A 19,722-nucleotide genomic window follows, 5' to 3' on the forward strand; every position below is an offset into this window, starting at 1 on the left:
CACAGTCTGGGGTTAGTGCTCCTGTAGCAGCAGGGGGGGCTATCAGCTGGCCAGAGCTGCGCTTACAGTTCTGTTACAGCTCTAATGGGAAGTTTTTATAAGGGTGGTAATAGCTTTCATGGGCCTTGTTCTTGTTCTGTTCTGTCGCTACTGTTGCTTCACACTGAGAACATAAACTTGCAGCCTCTCATTGCAGAATCTGAGAATCTCATTGCAGGAAGTGAGACTTGTGCTTCTTTAGGAAGTGTATTCCTCCCTCTTTCTTTCTCTCTCTTTCGCTTTTTTTTTTGGTATGTGTGTGAAGATGGCTTCTTAACCATTTAGTAAGTTTTTAGATGGGGAAGAAGAGAATTAATAAATGGAGGAGATTTCAATATACAAGAGGACATCCAAGTCCTTTTGTAATGATCTGGCACTTCGACCTTTTGGAAAAGCATCCCTGACCTTGTCCAGCAAGATTTAAAGAAGAAACAAAGTTCTGGAAGTTAGGGACAACAGCAGCAGAATAAGGAGGGGGAACAAAGAAAAAGGAGGATAGAAAGAATTTCAAAGGAGCTGGAGTTAAGAGAAAGGTTGATAGTAAAAATGAATTGTAGCAAGTTTATTAAGGGCTTATTTTTATAACTTTTTAGGTTTTCTGGGGTTTTTTTTGGTGGATTTTGGGAGGGATGGTGTGTTTTTCAAGATTAATTGCATGTCTTGTGTAAGATTTATCAGGAAGTGTATACAGAATTGATTTCCATAAAAAGTATATTTGGCCCTTGATCTTTATTCAGATGTTTTCTCTATAGTTCTGCCTTTATGAATACTGAGTAAAACTAGGATATATTTTCTTTTTACACTGAGCTAATTTCTTTTGTGTAAGACGTAATTTCCATTAGTTCATTTAATTCTTTGCATACAGGACTGACTTGAATGAGGGCAGTAGACGCTCCTGTATGGAAGACTGTTATAAAGTACACATTTGGACTTGGTAAGAAGAGATACTTGTGGAAGCTGACAGAAAACTAAATTAGGGAACTTTGTGGATGTTTGCCTTAAAGCTTGGGGAAAAAAACCCTTTAAGTTGCTCTGAAAGGAATAAAATTAATGAGGGCTAATTTCCTATAGATTAGTGTCATTTTGTTCTCTAATTCTCACTTCCCCAGTGTGAAACACAGCAATACCGCAGTTAGTCTGGAGCTGAGTCTGTGATGACTGGCCAGGTGTTTTCTGCCAAATAGAATGGGTAATTTCTGCTTCCCCTCCTTTGGTAGGAAAACTAGTTTACATTTCTCTTCTTTCTACATACCAATTTTATATAATCAAACTTCTACAGAACAACAAAAAATTAATTTGACACCTCTAAACGTACTGTATTTAATATGTTCAATGTGTTGAAAAGTCACTAGAGAAGACTAAGACACTGAAATTGTAAAAAGCTTGTTTCTTTAGGAAGCCAAGTTAAAAAGCATAAATGCAAGGTCAAATGAAGAGATTTAATTAGAAAATGAAAAAAAAACAAAACAACTCTAACCCACTTTCCATAGAAAGATCTCACTCATGTAGTTTGCTAGTGTTTATATTTTATTTTAAGATTTCAGGGTTTTTTAAGTAAATGCAAACTTAGTACATTGTAATATGTGAGTGGGATAAACAGCTGTCATGAGAATCATGTTTGTAGTTCTTAACATTTTGAACCATATCTTGAAGAACAGTACATTTTTATTTTACATTATTAATTATACATTCATATTTGTGGTATATACCTGCATGGGGTTTATTTCATGATTTTTATAGCCTCATCCTGAACCATTCAAGTATTGGGTTTCATTGTGGTGTTTTGTTGTATTGGGATCTCGAAGGTCTTCTGTATCTGTGTGTGGTTTTATTTAGTTATTTATTTGTTGTTGATCCTCCTTTAACATGGACTAGTGACCTCTTGAGGTCCCTTCTAACCTGGATTATTCTGTAATTCCATGAGACCAGCCTCTTGGTAATACCCTGTTTATGAAGACCTGAAGAGACCAGTAGCAGAGGAGGCTGCCAACAAAACTTCATCCTCAAAAGGCCAGAAGTTGCTTTCAGAGAAAAAACAAAAAAACAAACAAAAAGTTAGGCTTTCCGACTAGTGTTCCAGGGAAATTCTTGCATACAGTTGGGTTAGAGAAGTTTACTTTATCCAAAGTCACATGCCTTAATCTGCATTAAGGTATTCCTCGTTTTTAATATATGCATATTAGGTTAAAGTCACGGAGGAACAATTTGGAATTTTGTTGTTTAATCACCTTTCCGATTGATGTCAAAATCCATGGTATGTCATTGGGTTTCAGGGGGACTGTACACAGATAAGAGCAAGTTTGTTCTGTGAATCGAACTTCTTATGCTTTGGAAATTATTTTCTTAAAAATGTAATAGCGATGCTAAGTGTGAAGTTCCTGTTTTATTTTAATCTTCCAGTAAGCATTCACCCATATGTTTAGGGGTTCTTAAAATACTCTAAACATAACATGTTTTCTTTATGTAGACATTTTGACATAATCAATATGTCTTCATGGATGATGATGTTTTCTGTTCATTTTTGTTTGTTATTTTTCTGAACACATAACTCTCTGGAAAGTGAAAGTGAAAAGGTTAGGACAGGAGCCTTCTATTTTGGGGGAAATCAAAAACACTTTCCCTATGTTCTGGGAGGATACTTTAATAGAAACACCCAAATGACATATGAAGTCAATCAAAATAAGTTTAAGTATGCTTCCCAAATATTTGTGTTGGAAGGACTCTACACTTTTTACTTCATAGTGAACATTTCTTTTGTTACTTGGAAAATATATGTTCTAAAAATACTGTGCTGTGAGAATGTTTAGACTTCTGTAAACAGGGAGCATTCAACCTAATAGGGGTGTATTGCAGTATTAAATTGCTGTACCAGGAAAATTAAGCGTCTTCACTTACATTACTTTCATTATTGAAAATTCTTCTTGAATAGGTAATAATATTGATGAGAAATAATGCTAATGTACTATAGTTAACTTTGAAAATATTCTTTTCTTTGCAAGTTCTGTGGCTGGTTGAGAAAAGTAAGGCCCTGGAAAGAGTTTATAATGCTAAAAATCAATCTTAGATTATGATTTGGGCATAAATAAAATTCATCTCATTCACTCTGTGTCTTTTCTTACAAAAATCCTACTAATTGCAAAAACTACTACAAAGATACAATGCATTGTTATATTTAAAAATGTTCTTTTTCACTGTCATGCTCACCATATGCCTTATACTTTTTGAAAGACCTTTACAAACACTAGTTTTAAATAGCTTTATCTTTAGTATTTGCATCTTAGTACATATCTGTTTCTTCTGTATTTCTTGATTTATTTATAAGTACCCATTTTATTCTTTTAAATAAGATTTAGAAACATTAAAATGTTAAAAATCCTAAAATTGTATTAAAATTAAAAAATGCATTTTGAATACCAACACAAAAATATATTAATAATTCATCAGTAATACTTTTCAGAACCCGATTAATTCCTCCTTTTATGAGGTTGTTTTTCTTTTTCATCCAGGAAGAAGAAAGGCGTATGGCATCTGTTGCAGTAAGGAAAGAGGAAGAAAGGAAGCGTGAAAGCCATAAACAGACCTTGCTTAAGGTAAATTTCTATGGCTGTTCTAAACCTCCTGTAAACCAGTTTACAGCAATAATATAGACCTAATATTTCTGCTGTAGTTCTTATATATCCCAGTATGCCTCTATCTCTTTAAACTTTTTTTTTTACAGCTTAAATGGTGTACTGCACAGCTGAAACTCTCTTTTCAGTCAACTATGCAAGTTATACTTTAGCAAAAAAACCCAACTGAATGCATGAATGTGATATATGTAAAAGAATGGCAAACGTAATTTTCACAAATCCAGAGATAAAGTAAATCCAGACTAAAGTAACGGACTCTTTTGTTACATTTCTTGTTTCTGTTATTACAAATTTTGTGAAATCATTGTTTGCTGGCAGTTATGCAAAATAACACTAGAATGATGCATCAATTTTAGTGCATAACCACCAACCAGTACTATCGTTTCTTCAATTTAAAACGTTTAAAATGTTTTGATTAAGCAGCATATTTCTTTCAGAACAAACAAGTGTGTTGATACTGCACTGTCATAACTTATTATGACTTTTATATCTTGTTTCAGGAAAAGAAACGGTTAACGATTTGTAATATTGCTCGTCAGTGGGAGATACAGCAGAATCGAATAGCTCTTGTGACTTCTTTAAACCAAGATAAAGATAACGAACCCTGTCAGATCAATGGCAGTGCTACATATGTATTTCCTGAAGAAAGCAGGTATTTTACTGGGAAATACTACTTCTTGTTCATGTCTTGTATTCCAGGTTACTTCTCCTCACCTCTGAGATCTAACTGTATTTCATTATCAAAAGTAATATATCGAATTCAATCCTGAAAAGATGTTTTACTTTGTGATTAAACCTGTTGGCCATTAGTAAGAAGTAACGTATATTAAATAAGTAATATAATGGCAACTCATTGACTAAAGAAGTGCAAGCTAAATTTTTGTGATTTTGCTAAGTAAGGGAAGACTTCACGTTTGCAAGAAATGTTACATATGAATTCTTGAGCCTTCTTAAGGCTGTTCACTTCCTTGACAGCTTAGATTGTTGCCTTCAGTTGAAATGAACAAAATGAGGATATACGAGCGTTACAAACGTTTGTAACCTCTTTGTGTACCAAGAGGTTTAATAAGCTGAGTGTTGAGGTTGTGTTCTTAGTTTGAACAGCAGCATCTCTTATTGGACTGCTTTCATACCCATGCTATTTTAACAGTAGCAGTTCTTTGACTTAGTTTTATTCCTAAGATAAGTTTTGTATTGTTGGTTTAAAATATATTATTTTTGTGATACACTTTGTGGCTTGCTTATTTGCATCTAAAAGGTGGCCATGCGACATTCTATATAATTTAAAACCCAAATGTAGAACTTAATGAACAACATGTGCTTTGGATTGGCAAAAACCAAAATGGCACACTTTCAACCTGGCTAACTCAGGCAAAACCCTGAAAAAATAGTCTGCACAAATTCAATTCAATTCATCTGAGTTTCAATCTAGTGTTGGCTAGACCTGGTGTTTATCTCCAGTCAAGTACTGCATCTTTTGAAACATTTTTTTAGCAATTTTAAATTGCCATGGTCCTTTCGAGAGCTTTCCCCTGAACATATGTTTAGCCACTGCTTTCTTGCCTTCTTGGTTTCTTCACAATTTAATTCAGTGTAGTAATCATCCCCAGTGACCAAGTCAATGTAAGTATGGTAGCATGAGCATTGTCCTGTTAATGAACAGATTCTCATTGCTTGAGAAATCATGCTTTTAAGTAACATATTAAGACTTTTTCCGTGGAGTTGTAGGAAAGATCTTGGTGTAATGCCATCTCTGCTTATGCTGGATACAGTAACTAAAGTTAGTTTATTCCTTGTAGCTTTCTGATGACAGATGTTAGGATTCATTTTTCAAATCTATAGTAATAAAATGTAATGCATAAAATCTATTTCCATGTTCTTGTGAAAGTTTTTGTAGTTTAAGATTTGTAGAATACATTGTAGCAATCAAAGTGATTACTTTAACGAAATAGCAAATCTCAACCCCCTCGAGATGTTAACAAAATAAACCATGTGCTCTACTTGCATATATTATAATTCTCTTATGCAAATTACAGTGCACTTAGTTTTTTGAATTGGAGACTTAGGTTTGGAATTTTTCTGTTTTTCATGACTGGTTAGAGAAATGAAAGTGTGATAGTGGTCTTTATCACTGATTTGTATTAGTTTAAACAGATTGATGAAGATGTAGCAATGTGTTAGCAGTAAGAAGTTGTAGATAACACTACCACTTTTTGCCTTGAAGCCTTTTTGCTCTCTAACCCCCTCTAAGTTAAAATTTACATTGATCTACTACTGTGTTTTATAATAGTGAAGAATTTCAGAAGATATTTTCAGGATGAGTGATTAAGCGATAAAATGGCGGGTGAAGTTCAGAACAGATAAGTACTTACAGCTTCACATAGGAAGTGATGGGCTCTTAACATTTCCCATCAAGAGTGAAATCTGAGTTCTGGTTGATTTTGTCAAAAAAACATCAGTCGAGTGATCACTATTACTCAAAAAAGCAAAATACGTTAAAAATACTGGAAAGGTAGTAAAGAATAAAATAGTAATCATTATGCAACTTACTAAACCTGTGATTTGTGCTCATCTTGGATTCTCTGCACTTCAGGTCCAGTCAACTGAGTGTGTCATGTTAAAAGTAAGATGCAAAGAGATGAGAGTTGAGAAAACCTGGACTTATTGCTTAACTTCAAAATTGCTCTTGTGAATTAGAAAGCTCACATTATTTTGAAGAAATGCTTGTTCATCCCTATTAAGGATTAAACAAGGATAATAAGCCTGATACTCCTGATATCCTGACCAGATAATGTGACATACAGGTTTGAGGAAGGAGCGATACTCTTGGTCAAGAATAAAAATAACTGTTCAGTACTGTGAATAGCATTATCCTGGATTGGTTTAACAACTGTCTGTTCATAAAGGAATTACTGATGTTGTAACTCCTACATTTCATATAGGAAACAGAATGCGAAGGTGACTTTGCTTGAATAAATACATTGTTTGAAGTTGGTTTTACATATCTAAAGCAACACAAAATATGTTAAGATAGCATTCTGAGTTAAAATTTTTAAGCAGATTATTAAATATGAGTGATTTCTTTATTTATGTAATCCTCCTCCTCCCCCCCTCCCCACCCCACTCAAGTATACCCAGAGCCTTTCTGCTAAAGAAGTAAAACATCTGCAATGTTACTCGATGGAAAGAGGATTTTCCAGCCCTTAATGTTTTTGAACCAGATTCAGTACCACAAGTGAATAAATGTTGAGAAATGCAATCATATTTGGCAGTTGGGGTTTGGTAAATGAAAGGACTATCATTCAATGGAATGATGTTACTATCTGAAAATAATCTCATTTGTATCACTGCATTTTTATTTCCTCCACAGGTCTCTTGATACAATATTGAGCAGTGCAGTACAAGGCTTGTCTATTCTTGAGTCTCATTTAGTGGAAGTAGAAGGAGACACTCTTTGTTTGTATGGTGCTGGAGCGCTGGAGTGCCTGGATCGAAACTGGAGTGTTCAAACAGCTGGAATTATTGTCACAGTCTCCTTTATGTTCATAGAATTTGATGAAATTGTTCAAGTGTTAACAAAACTGAAGTTAAAATTTCCTAATTTTGTGGTAAGAATGCCTCAGATTTCAGCTGTGTGAACAGCTGTGGAGTATGTATTCGCTAATAGAACCTTAATTTAGCACAGTCACCCTTGAGTGCTTTCATGTAAATAGATATGTTTGTGAGTTACCATTATAGGATAACACCAAGCAAATATGTAGCTTTAACTTGGTACTTCTTAAAAGTCGAGACTTTAGTTTAGATTCTCACACAGGATAGTGTTTTCTTTTCAGACTGGTTATTATTTCTCTTAATTCCTTTGACCTAGCTGATTATTTTTAAGTTGCAAAACTGATATGTAAGTACAGTATTGCTATTCTACAATATTATTATGCATCCATGGCATCAGGAGACCTTTATTTGTGTTGTGAGTTCAAAGATCAAATAGCTGATAGGATAAAAAGAGGTAAAATTCAAGGGAACAGCTAGCTACATCAGTACAGCTCTTGGAATTCCTCAGTTCTTGATGAAGCAAAACAACATAAATGAGATGTCCCTTTAGTACTTCTTTTTTTTTTTCTTTTTATCTTGGGCATTTAAATCAGTCATTTTTGAATAAATAGTGAAATAGTGATAACATATGTAAAGCAACTTGTTACTCAGATGATATGCCTCTTGAGGTCCCTGCTGCTTTTTAAGGTTTTGAGTATAACAGAACTTAATGGTTTAAATGAGATAGATACATTTGTGGGGAACTTAAGACAAATTTGTCTTATCTCAGTGAAACAACTATGGGGGGAAAAATTTGTGGGGGATAGTAGAATCTCAACTAAATTTTTATCTTCGCCATCAATTTTTCCTCCTTCCCCTTCCCTCAATAATGCTACTGTGGAACCAAATATACCATGCTCATAGGAGCCCTAGCGTAGGGCATGGCTCAAAGAAACAGGAGGGTATGACTGAATGCCAGCCTGCTATAGCCAAAAAAGCAGAATATTTAAAAACATATATTATACTTATTTTTATGTGTGGATGTTGCGGTTGTTTTACTTGCAGAATTAAAATAAACATTACTCAAGTAGTATCACTGCTTTTTGTAACATTGAAAATATTAGTGCTGTTACTAAAGGGTTTATAAATTGCTTAGGGGCTTGTAATGTTGGCATTTCTAAATATATGTAATACAACAATTGGTTGATACATTGATGTGTTTTGCCGCAAAGACCTCAAATGAAGTGAGCTCAGTTGCTTCATCACACCTAAAGACTGTTTATCTGAGTTTGAAAATTGTTTGAGAGGCACAGAATAGGAATCATTGTGTTCACTCTTTATTGTTTCCTTATTTAATTTATTGTGGTTTGACTTTTTTTTTTTAAGCACCTGAAGTTTAAGGAGACAAATCTTGTGATGCTGCAGCAATTCAATGCGTTAGCCCAGATGCATTGCATTGAACAGTTGACAGTTGATCCTCAGGGAAATCCGGTTGTCAGCCTTACTTTGTGGAAATACTATGTTCTGTTTAGACTGAACCATTGTAATCTACAGAAGATAAACGGAGTAAAGGTAGGGCAGTGTTGCTTCCTTCTTACTATTGGTCTTACAAGATAAATTAGCATTGTTTTTAAAAAAGGAGATGAATTGCTAATAAAATGAGTAGAACCCTATCAGCGTCCTTTTCAGTATTAGGGGGAAAAGATTTTAAGTAGACTTCACAGTATCATTTCTTGTGCAGTGCATTTGTTAAGTCCAGCTGCACTGTGTTACAATTAGCAAAGCTGGTAAGATATCTAGTTGCCATAAAAATGTTGTGTTGTGTTGTGTCAGATGTTTGCAATTGCAAATGACTGTCCAAATCTATACCTGAGTGGAGAAGTTTCCCTGGAGGGGAGACATTTTATTATTATCTCTGCATGTGTTTCTAAAAAAAGAAAAAAAAACAAACTTGCATGATTTTACTTGATTTTAAGAAGCGCTTCTTTATTATGCATTAATGCTCAATACGATCACAGTGCTGATATTGAATACTTGTGCGTTTGACAGGCTACTTAGTAGTTTACAGTATATGATTCTTTATATTTTCCAGTGTTACAAAATATAGCTAAAATCATATTTTCTTCTTTAAGCCTATCACAGGAAAAAGTCTGTCAAATAGGTTTTTTCTTTTTTTTTTCCTGCTTGCTACGTACAAGATCATTAGTGAGTGTTTTTTTTATTGGGTGTGTGTTTTATCTTTAAATAAATAGAAAGTTAGGACACTAATATTGCTATTCTTTGTACTTTATATTCCCCTTTACATCAATTGAAAGTAAATTTATTCAAGCATATAAAATGGTTATTTTATACTTGGGCTTTCATCATAAAGGGAGCGAGAATAGTTATGATGCAACACAATGTTGGAATGTGTGTTCGACTTGCTAATTGAACGCTAAATAAGTTTAAGTGGTGTTATGGAAGTTAATTAGAGCAAAAATAATACATAGCTTTAGTGTTTAGAACTGGTATTTTAATTTGATCATCATCATAATCATATGTTTTGGGTTAGATATGTTACTTGTTATCTGATACAGCCATAGCATGAATGTTGTGGTTTACTTGGTTTTAGTTCTGTAAAACATGCGTTAGTTGCACAGAAGAGCAGGAGTTGGCTAGAGAGCTTACCTGAATCAGAGGAAGGATGAGAAAAGATGAAGGCAAATATGACTCACTCCAACAGCGCAGTATCTTGAGAAGTGTTAGTCAGTAATCCCATGAGAACTTTAAAATAACCTTAAATTTAGTACTTTACAAAAAAATGTCCATCAAAGTTGATTTTTTTTTTTTTTAAAAAAAAAAAGGTTGAATGTGTGTTTAAAGGTTATTTGTTTTTTAGTGAATCATATTTTCAAACCTAACAGTAGTGATTCAGACTAAAAAAAGATAAAGGTAAATCTTACCTGTTTGGTCTTTGTGGAGAAAGAAAGAAAAAAAAAAGAAAATAACACAACTATTTAAGCAGATTTTTTTGTTATGATCTCAAAGACAGCAAATTCAGTCTTTGAAGGAAAACTTTGAATTTAATAGTGCTTGGGGATGAATTTAGTAAATGGATTTACATGTAGCATGGCATGCTTTTTATGTAGGACATATATCAAATCTTAAATACGCATGACTGAGGAACAGTTTTGTCCTCAACAAACTTTTTCAGCCAGACAACACTATATGAAGATGTGCATACAGAAATTTTTTCCTAGTGTCATTAAGAATTTGAAAAGTGTCATAGCCAAGCAGAAGAAAGAGATGAACTCTGACTGCTGATTTTCATTAGTCTCCAGCAGAAGTCATGGTATTCAGCTTTGCAGATATATTATTACCTTTTCTTTTAAAATTAGTAATAGAAGATCTTTTTTCAATATAAAGAACACAAACCTCTGAAGTGTGCTCTCAGACCTTAGATCAGCCCTAAATAATAGTTTCAGATGATGGAAAGGGAAATGTGCATATTCTGCTATTCTGATTATCATTTGCGTGCTATGTTTGTGAAGACTATTGTGTTGCCAGCTCTGAGGTACATATAGTTGGGGACTAAAAGCAATATATACTAACTGAATTAACTAAAATTGTGTAACTCTAGCGCTTTTAAACTTAAAAAATTACAAGGAAGCTTTTATTTTCTTCCCAACCTCCCCTTTCCATTCCAGTTATGTTCCAGGCTAGAAGCTGAGTGTTAGTCCCTAGCAATGATTTTGTTCCCTTGTAAAACTGTTGCGTTTACTAACTGTGAAGAAGCAAATTTCTTCATTGAGATGCACTATTTGAAGTTTTCCCCAGTGATGGTAATCTCAGATTAATTAAGAGTTGTCAAAGTTCAAAGTTACTAAACTTTACAAAACGCTTTACAGCAAGTGGTGTGGCATACAATATAACAGATGCATCACATGAACTGAATTGGTGCTTGTTTTCTGTACTTGGCAAGAAGCAGTCATAATAGACTTGCATTTATGTGATATTACCGTTATAATCTTTTTGTGATTAATGGAGCAAACAATGTACTGCAGTAAGATAGAGAACATGAGTTTCTCTGAACTAGAGAGTGTATTCAGCATTGCTGTCTCTGTTGACCTGGTCCTTGTGCTTCTCTTAACATAAATAAATAAATTAAAATCACTTATTTCTCCAGCAGACATTTCTGCCTGCGATGGTCTTTGTTTCCCTAGCTGCCTCCTATGCTCTTTGTTTTAGACCTTGCTTCTGTTAACAGGCTGTTTAGTGAGGTCATCTACTCTTAGGCTACTAAGTAAGACTTACTTAAAATTAAGTGAAAATAAGCAAACCTAAACACTGTGAAAATGGAATTGACATTGCATTTCTGATTTCCTGACCTATGTTTTCTCTGGTGAATTTTTCCCTACATTATGCTGTTGCAGTATACTTTAGGCAAGCATGGATTGTATCGTCTATAAATGTTAAACAAGAATATAATAAAATAATATTAATTTGGATCAAAATTCCATGTTATTCATACACTTGAATAATACAGAACACAAAAATTGTCTGGAAGTACTTAGTAAATATTGTGAGTATTGAAGTTTATTTAATAATGGGTTGCTTTCCAAAGATATAAGATGAACGGAAATTAAATTTGATCCAGAAATTAAGAAGTCACTGAGTGAGTTTCATTGTCCTGTGTTATCCAGGTCAGATTTAGATGAACATAAAGATTTCTTCTGTACTCACTGGAAAGCCAGGAGTCTAGAAACTGTGCCAACAAACTCTTGGCAGTTGAACTCAGTTCATAGTCTGGCCATTAGGGCAGGAGAAACACAGGCCATGGTCTCCAGAGGTTATGAGCCAAGACAAACAAAAATCAACAACAACCACCACCACCAAAAGTAAAACCCATTCCACCTTCTTTATACAAAATTGAAATGTGTAAAATTAATCCTGAAAATTTTTCAACCATTCAAATTTAGTTTAAAGAGGCAGCTGTAATTTAATGTTGACACGACAGTATGGATGATTTTTGGAGATATATAAAGGAGGAACACTTATTTCTGTGGTTGAAAAATGCAGAGAAAATACTCTTTTTTTTTTGTTTTTCCTCCCTCTAAAGCCTCTCTTCCTATAAAGCCTTTTCTATGATGCTGCCAAAATAAGAGAGACCATAACTTATCTTTTCACATGTGGGTGCCCAGAATCTTTTCATTTCTCCAGCATAACTTGATCAGAAATTTTCCAGTAGACCTTCTGTAAGTGCATGCAGTATGGAGCAGAATTAATACGCCTGGCCTTCAGATACTCAGTGTAAGAAATCATTATAAAATTCCTCATTTCATGATGACTATCATGAAGCACAGGGTAGCATGTGTATACAGTAAAGTTTCCAGAATTACAGGAAATAAAACAAGCACAAGTACCTCATTTGGTTTCTTTTAAAGTACATTGAGTGCCAGTAAAAGCAAATCTACATTTTGAAGATATGCCTGGAACAGATCTGCATGCAGTGTTCTGTATAACAAATTTAAGTTAATTCTCAGTGTAAATATGTAATGAAATATGAATCTGCCAATTTTGAAACTTAACTTTTTTATCTTTTTTCTTCCCCTTCTCCCCCTTCCCTAACAGGTTACTGAAAATGATATTGTAATGGCAGAAAGGCTCTTCGGCATTCTGGCATATGTAGCATCTTCTCAGCTGCCAGATTATCGCATGCTTTCATTATTTGGAGAATCTAGGTAAAATACAATGAACAGAACTGAAATTTGCACACTGTCGTGATAAATTCTTCCTAGGTAAAAAGATAAAAATTTCACAAATAACATCTTACAGAAGATAGTTTCTCTGCTTATTGCGAAATATTAGCATCTCCTGATTCACGTAGCCAGAGGTTTTCACAGAAGTTGTGTGAAGTCTGCTGAGTAAGATTAAAAGGCACATACACACAAACATACTGCTTGTTTAATTATCCAGTTGTACTGGTATTGGTGACGATTTATGGACTTTCATGATGAAGACTGACTTTTTAGTGGGTATTTTATAGTGGGTGACTATAACAGTTAACAGATTTAAGAGTTGGTGCTGTAAGAAAAAAGGTGCTAAAAAAAGCTAGTCTTCTGTAGATACATACTTAATGAAAGTTTGAGCTGCAAGACTTTCTATTTAGGAGATGCTATGTGATATATGTCAAAGTCAATTGTACAGAAGGAAATTAATGGAGGAATATCTAGAGTCATGTATTTTGAGTAACTTGAGGATGCAATAAACTTGAAAGCTCATAAAGTACATGTTCAAAGGGAGGGAAAAAAGCTCACAATCACTAGAAACATCTGCACTTAAAAAATGTTTCTAATTAAAACTGTAGATCTCTTTATTATCTATTCACAGGAGGAAGCAATTCCATTATCTGCTGGAGGGAAAGGGAAAGAAATCTGGGGTTGGGAGTGAGGAAAGTAGTGACAACAGAAGAAATGGAGGGGAAAGCACAACTCGAGCAGCATTGACTTACACAACAAAGGACTTTCATATGGAAAAGCTTGAGGTAAGTGTATCATTACAAAATACTGTCATCCTCTATAATGTAAGCTTAGACTACTACTCGTGGAATTTATCTATATATCAAGTTTCAGTTGTGCTATTGAGAATGATGATTTTAAAATATCACTGCTTACTGTATTTACGTGTATGATCAAACATTTCGTCTAACCGATCTTTGCCAGAATACTGGATTATGGTCAGTTTCTGTCTTTAGTGAAGTGGTTCCTGAACAGTGCCACAGTCTCAGAAATACATTCTCACCTACAAGCCCTATGTTCGTAATGAAATGTACGTGCATTAGTAAAATATAAGAAGGAAACATAGTTTTTTACAAAGAAAAATATGTTATGCACGTTAGGATTTTCTAATGGAATTAGAAAGTCATAAACTATATCCCAAAATGAACTGGTGAAGAACATCTTCATACAAGATTTGAGATAGTGCAGGCTGTAGTAATAAAGACCTGTTTCCTAGCTTTTAAATGAGCTACAGAAAAATAAATATATAGGAAATGTATTGGGTTTAATTATTGATAAAATTGCAAGCTGGCTTGTTTCAGACAAGTGCATCAGTCACGCTTGTTTTAGTTCACGTTTCTGATCTGCTGACTCTTGCTTGGGCAGAGGGAAATTGTTCCCAGGGAGAACATGCTGCTTTCAGCCACAATCTTCTTTCTGAGCAATCATCATGAGTTCTAGCTGTATGAACCCTGCTTCCCACATTTGTCCCATTAATTGCTTTTTGATTATGTGGAAATATATAAATCCTCTAGTGCAAGAAATTAGATCAAGTTCAGTAAACACTGAATTCAGTTACTGCATTGTGTTTTTTTTAAATCTCAGATCCATAGCGTAAAAAGAGACAGTGATTGCATTAAAAGAGAATTAAAAAAGAGATTAAATTAAGAAAACATTTTGGTTTCAAAAGCTGTGGTAGTAGCTCTTAAAACTTTGAACGGCATGGAACAAGCCCTATAATAAAATAAGCTTGGTATTTGTACAGTCCATTAAATATACGCAGTTTTCTCGTCCCAGTGCAGCAATTCATACCTTGTCCTTTGTTACAGCATTATGTATGTGGCAGCAGATATTACAGGATGTCACAAGAGAAGAGTAAGATAGGCAAAAAAGACAGATTCCAGTTCCCCATCAGCAGTAAACTAAGATATAAATGTGATTGAATAAGTTTACTACTAAATATGAGTGTCTTAGTCATTGATTAGTAATTTGGGTTTTTAGATGAAACAACTGGAAAGCATTTTCTCTGCTTTATCACTCATTTAAGAAAACTTCTGCTCTGATGGCCTGAAGCATGACCTAACATTTTTAACAGTGCCATAAATCAAACTAGTTAGATATTTAGCACCAATATAACTTATTGTTCAAAGCTTATTATGGCATTTTATAGAAACTCTGCAGAAACAGGGATTAATACAGTTTGAGTGACTAAAATGCAGAGCTAGTAGTTGCACAAAGTGCCATTTTTTAAAGGTTCAGGTTACTTCGCTATCTAATGTAGTACATGTTAGGAACCATGTACTTGCCAGAGGCCATCAGGGAACCTGTGGAAGGGATGCACACTGGCACATTTTATTTTGACAATATGCTTAGTTCTTGTTAGGGCAGGTAGATAAGCATATACTTTCCAACTGTTGTACTATAATCATGGAAAGCTGGGAAGGGAAAGGAGAGAAGTAAGAAAAGTAGCCTGGTGCTTAATAATATCTGTAAATTTTCACTGCTATGCCAGAAAGCAACAAAAATGGTAATGCTGTTAAAAGATATTTACATGACTACTTAAAAGTGGATTTCAGATAAACTAATTAATGGGTATAATATGAATATTATGAATACAGTGAGATTCTGTGGCCATACTCGTAAAAGCTTGACTTAGACCCTGGGCCGTGCAGCTTAAAACCGACAGGAAAAGGTGTGCAGTGGCCTCTTTGCCTGCTAATCACTATATTCTTTAATTCATTCAATTTTTGTGGTTGTTTTTTGGATTTGCTCATGTTTAACTTTCTCTTCCTTTGTCTTATACAATGTGTAATGGTTCTCCCACGCAGGAAATCAAGGAAAGAAAAACATTTTGCCAGACATACGTCGAGAACTTAGTGAAAGAAGCAGCTGACATCAATATGAAAAATGAGTTGTTGCAGAAGCTCTGGCCTCAACTGTTCATTGAGCTTGTCACAGATGCAGTGATAGAAATACGCAATAAAAATTCTTACATGAAACTCTGCTTGCAGCGGATCACTGATCAAAAACAGTAGAGTCAAGGCTTGTGTCTTTGGTTTCAGTATTCTGTCATGTTTTACAAACTTAAAAAAATAGAATATAAAATTACCGTCACTATGACATACTTCATCCTCTGCCAAAGGGATGCCTTTAAATCTTAATTAACTCTTGATAGTTTTGGAATAAAAGTTTACTTGCGTACCGCTTTAACAATGCTTCCTTGGCTAAAGTGATGAGATAGCATAGAAGTAACTTGGTGATTGTCATGTTTTACTATGTCCTTTTTTTTTTTCTGCTACCCTTGCTTCTGTAGTGCTGCAGCAATGATTTTGAAGAACAAATTTAAACTCTGCTTGCCTTATTTTTTATTGAACACTTTTCGACTGTCACTTTTTTGACTGCTGTTAAAAAAAAATTAATAGTAGCCGATTTTTTTTATGAGTAAAAGTTAATAAATTATTTTTACACCCTGAACTTGATGAAGACTTATTATTATTGTTTAATTTGTGAGATTATAGAACATGTTTTCACATCAATGCCATCACAGTGCTCAGTTTATCAACATTTAATGAGCCTAATTCTCAGCTGAACAATTTGCCTAAATTGCCTAAACTTGATTTCAAGTGTTTTTCATTAATTCCATTTGTATTAGTTTGTGTGAATTATTATAGGTAAAATATGAATTTGAGGTATACTCACTTAGGCTTTATTTTTGTTCCGTTAAAATATGTTAATAATATAATTTCTTTAGTTTCTTTATTACTGAATGATTAATTTTGGAGGTATGCCAAGGTCAGATGAGCTAAAATGTGTGCATTACATTTGGTAAGGAAACTGATCACTACTCTTCAGTTGTAATGCATTTCTGTGACTGTGTGAAAATTTCATATTTGTTATCAATAAAAATAAATTCTTTTGCCCTTCACAGATACTGTAAAGAAGTACTGTGTGCAAAGAAAAGACTTCTCCTTAATGCTGCATGAAGAGAGGTGACACAACTTGCCCCCAAAATCAGCTTATAATGGGTAGAAAAACCGCATTGCATAGTACAATGACTTCCACTGTAAACACCTTGCCAGCCTCTGCCCAGAAATTGAATTTAGGAACTGTTAGCAAGTCCAACTGATTCCCATGGCTAGCGATCTTATGCAGGTAGAAAGTTGTATCATTTAAACTTAATTTTATAGTTCCATTGTATCTTAACTAAAACAATCCAGAACCTTTGTGCATTCTTTTACTCAATTCAAATTGATCTTATTTTACTTAAGCTCATTTATAAAAAAGAAATGTTCATAACAAAAGAAAACTTCCTGCAAGGGTTTCTATGGCTCAAAACTAAGTTTATTTTTAAACTTTACCTGGGCATGCATACTGTTAAATGTAGTTTTCAATTTGGTTTGTTATATGTCACCTTCTAAAGCATACTTGCAGGTGGTTGCTTTTCAGTCTTTACAAAATTTGATGGAGGTTAAGTCACTTAAATTCTAAGGAAATGTTAAAAGTCCTGAAGAAATAGCTCCAGCAGTTGATAGAATTTAATAGAAACAATCACCCCTCCAGGCTTTTTGAACTGCTTCATGGAATTTATAGTAAGATCAGTGTATTTGATAGGATTTTTTTTTTTTCTTTTCATTGGAAAATTGTGCTCCCAAGTTTTACGGTGCATTTTACTAAGGGAAAAAATTCAGACCCTGCAAAATGTGAGAAAGGAGGAGTTTACATTATAGAAATGACCATGCAAAAGCTTTTTGGATCCATCAGTTCCTTTACATCGTTTCTGTGCAGAGGGGGCGGGTGGAGCAATTCCAGCTTCTGCATGGGGACAGAAACCTCAGCAGCTCTGTGAAAGTGCAGAACTCTCCTGATGATGTAGCTGGAGCAGATGGGCCCCTTTTGAATCAGATTCAGCAACAATAAAAGACTGGAAAAAAATATTTTAAGAAGGATGGATTGGGCTAGAGGAACAGGAAGTTCTCCATGGGAAAAGCCAGAGAAAAGCCAGACTTTCTGATACTGAGGCTTTAGAAGCATAATCCTGATTGGAGGCTTTAAGGGTATGGTCTTGAAAAAACTACATGAAATGCATCAGAGGGTATTGACTGTGAGTTGTAGAAACACCTTAAAATGCTCTGTATTCCTAGCGGTCTGTGAATGCTGCCAGTTTGGACTTCTTTTCACTCATAGCAGCTGTTTCATAACAGGATTGCTAAATGGCTGAAGCGAGGGTAGTTAGGCAGCTATAATAAATGAAGAAAACATTAATGTTGGGCTGCATGTGGGGTTTTTTTTCACATAGAACCAGTAGGAACAAAAAACCTTACATTTTTACTAATTCTTTTTAGGAAACAAGTGAATGATGGACTAAAATGATGTTAGACCTAAGAGTACATAGAATTTAAAGCAGCCAGGTGATCTTAAAATTATTAGTATGCTATATGTTTGTGTTTTTCAAAATTATTTGTCAGTTCATACAGGCTTGTGGCATACATGACTGTAGTTGCTTATTAAGGAGTTTCTGAATACCTAAAAATTTGAAGGTGGTATAAGCAGCAAATTCTTAGATGTTCTGAAACTTCAGTAATACATATATATAACTTTCTATGCTTACAGGTATAAATTGAGGAGTTAAAATAGCCATTGATTTTGAAGCTGGGGACCTTTTAATAAAACCTTCCAGGCTGAAAGCAATTATTTTTTTTTGGCTTCAAAAGCCTTTTAATGCTGCATAAAACCAAATTTTGATATTGTTAATATTTCTTTGATATTCTATCCCAAATGGACTGTTGTGATCCCATCATGAAGCCTGACTTTCTGCACAGGAGAGGAACTATTATTGTAAAAATTCCATATATTAACTAGAAATCATCTTAAGAGTTAAAAAGATACTGTTTTGACTTCTAAGTGTTTTGAAAACTTTTCTCCATTGATTTTTGGATTATTTATACAGTTTCCTTATTTTTTGAGACAAATTTCCTCGGTATCCAGACAAGGTCAGATAACGATGTATCTTCTTTTTTTTTTTTTAGTTTCAGTTTAGCTGTATCATGCATGAAGGCCCCATTATGTCATGCAGAGTCACTGTTTACAATGCAACTGAAATTTGATCTTCAGTAAGGAGACTGATGAAGAGCAGTTTTTCATACACTCCTTTTGATACAGGGTCTGAAAAAGTAATAGAGCTGCAGGTATGCCACCACAGTGGAACAAAGGGAGAAGTGATTCACTTGATGCAAACCAAAAGCTGATCCTGTCAGTTTTGAGGAAAAAAGGTACTGGAAAGAGGTTTTAACTAAGCATTGTAAAGTAAGTAAAACTGCTCTACTGCCTGGGATGAAGTGTTAGATCTGAATCTGGAAACAGCTGAAAACTGTTTTCTGGTCTGTGTAGATCAGTGATATAAAAGTGAAATCTCTTGTTCCACTGCTACAAATGGTCATATTTTTATCATGTAAACTATTTTAAAGAATAATAATAATTTATAAAAAGTCTATTAAAACACTGGCCATCTGCAGATTAAGTTAGGCTATTGTGCAAACAGTAGTGAGCCCGCAAGCTATGTATACATTCTGCAAATTCAGGACAAGTTACTGCTCTTTTTCTTTTTTTTTTTTTATCATAGCTGTAAGCTGTACAAGTGACAAGCACTGGTGCTTTCAGTTGCTACTTTTTATCATAGTGACACATCAGGATGAACTGCTTTTTGTTAGCTAGTTTATTTAAAGAAGCTGAGGCAAATACTTGCTATTTCATATTATTAAGCAACATTC

At 34.3% G+C, this 19,722-nt stretch overlaps 1 protein-coding gene across 1 annotated transcript in view; it reads left to right on the plus strand.

Moving 5' to 3' along the window:
* The window catches only part of LRRC49 (leucine rich repeat containing 49), a 44,765-nt gene extending 28,402 nt beyond the window's left edge, over positions 1–16,363 (plus strand). Inside the window, exons 10-16 of the mRNA XM_068410482.1 lie at positions 3,546–3,629; positions 4,169–4,320; positions 7,039–7,276; positions 8,586–8,771; positions 12,810–12,919; positions 13,569–13,722; positions 15,784–16,363. Of these exons, the coding sequence (XP_068266583.1) occupies positions 3,546–3,629; positions 4,169–4,320; positions 7,039–7,276; positions 8,586–8,771; positions 12,810–12,919; positions 13,569–13,722; positions 15,784–15,990 (1,131 nt within the window). The 3' untranslated portion in view covers positions 15,991–16,363. The remainder of the gene's footprint in view (positions 1–3,545; positions 3,630–4,168; positions 4,321–7,038; positions 7,277–8,585; positions 8,772–12,809; positions 12,920–13,568; positions 13,723–15,783) is intronic.
* Positions 16,364–19,722: the final 3,359 nt, after the last annotated feature.

Source organism: Nyctibius grandis, chromosome 11 (genome assembly GCF_013368605.1).
Source record: "Nyctibius grandis isolate bNycGra1 chromosome 11, bNycGra1.pri, whole genome shotgun sequence".
Classification (NCBI taxonomy): Eukaryota; Metazoa; Chordata; class Aves; order Nyctibiiformes; family Nyctibiidae; genus Nyctibius; species Nyctibius grandis.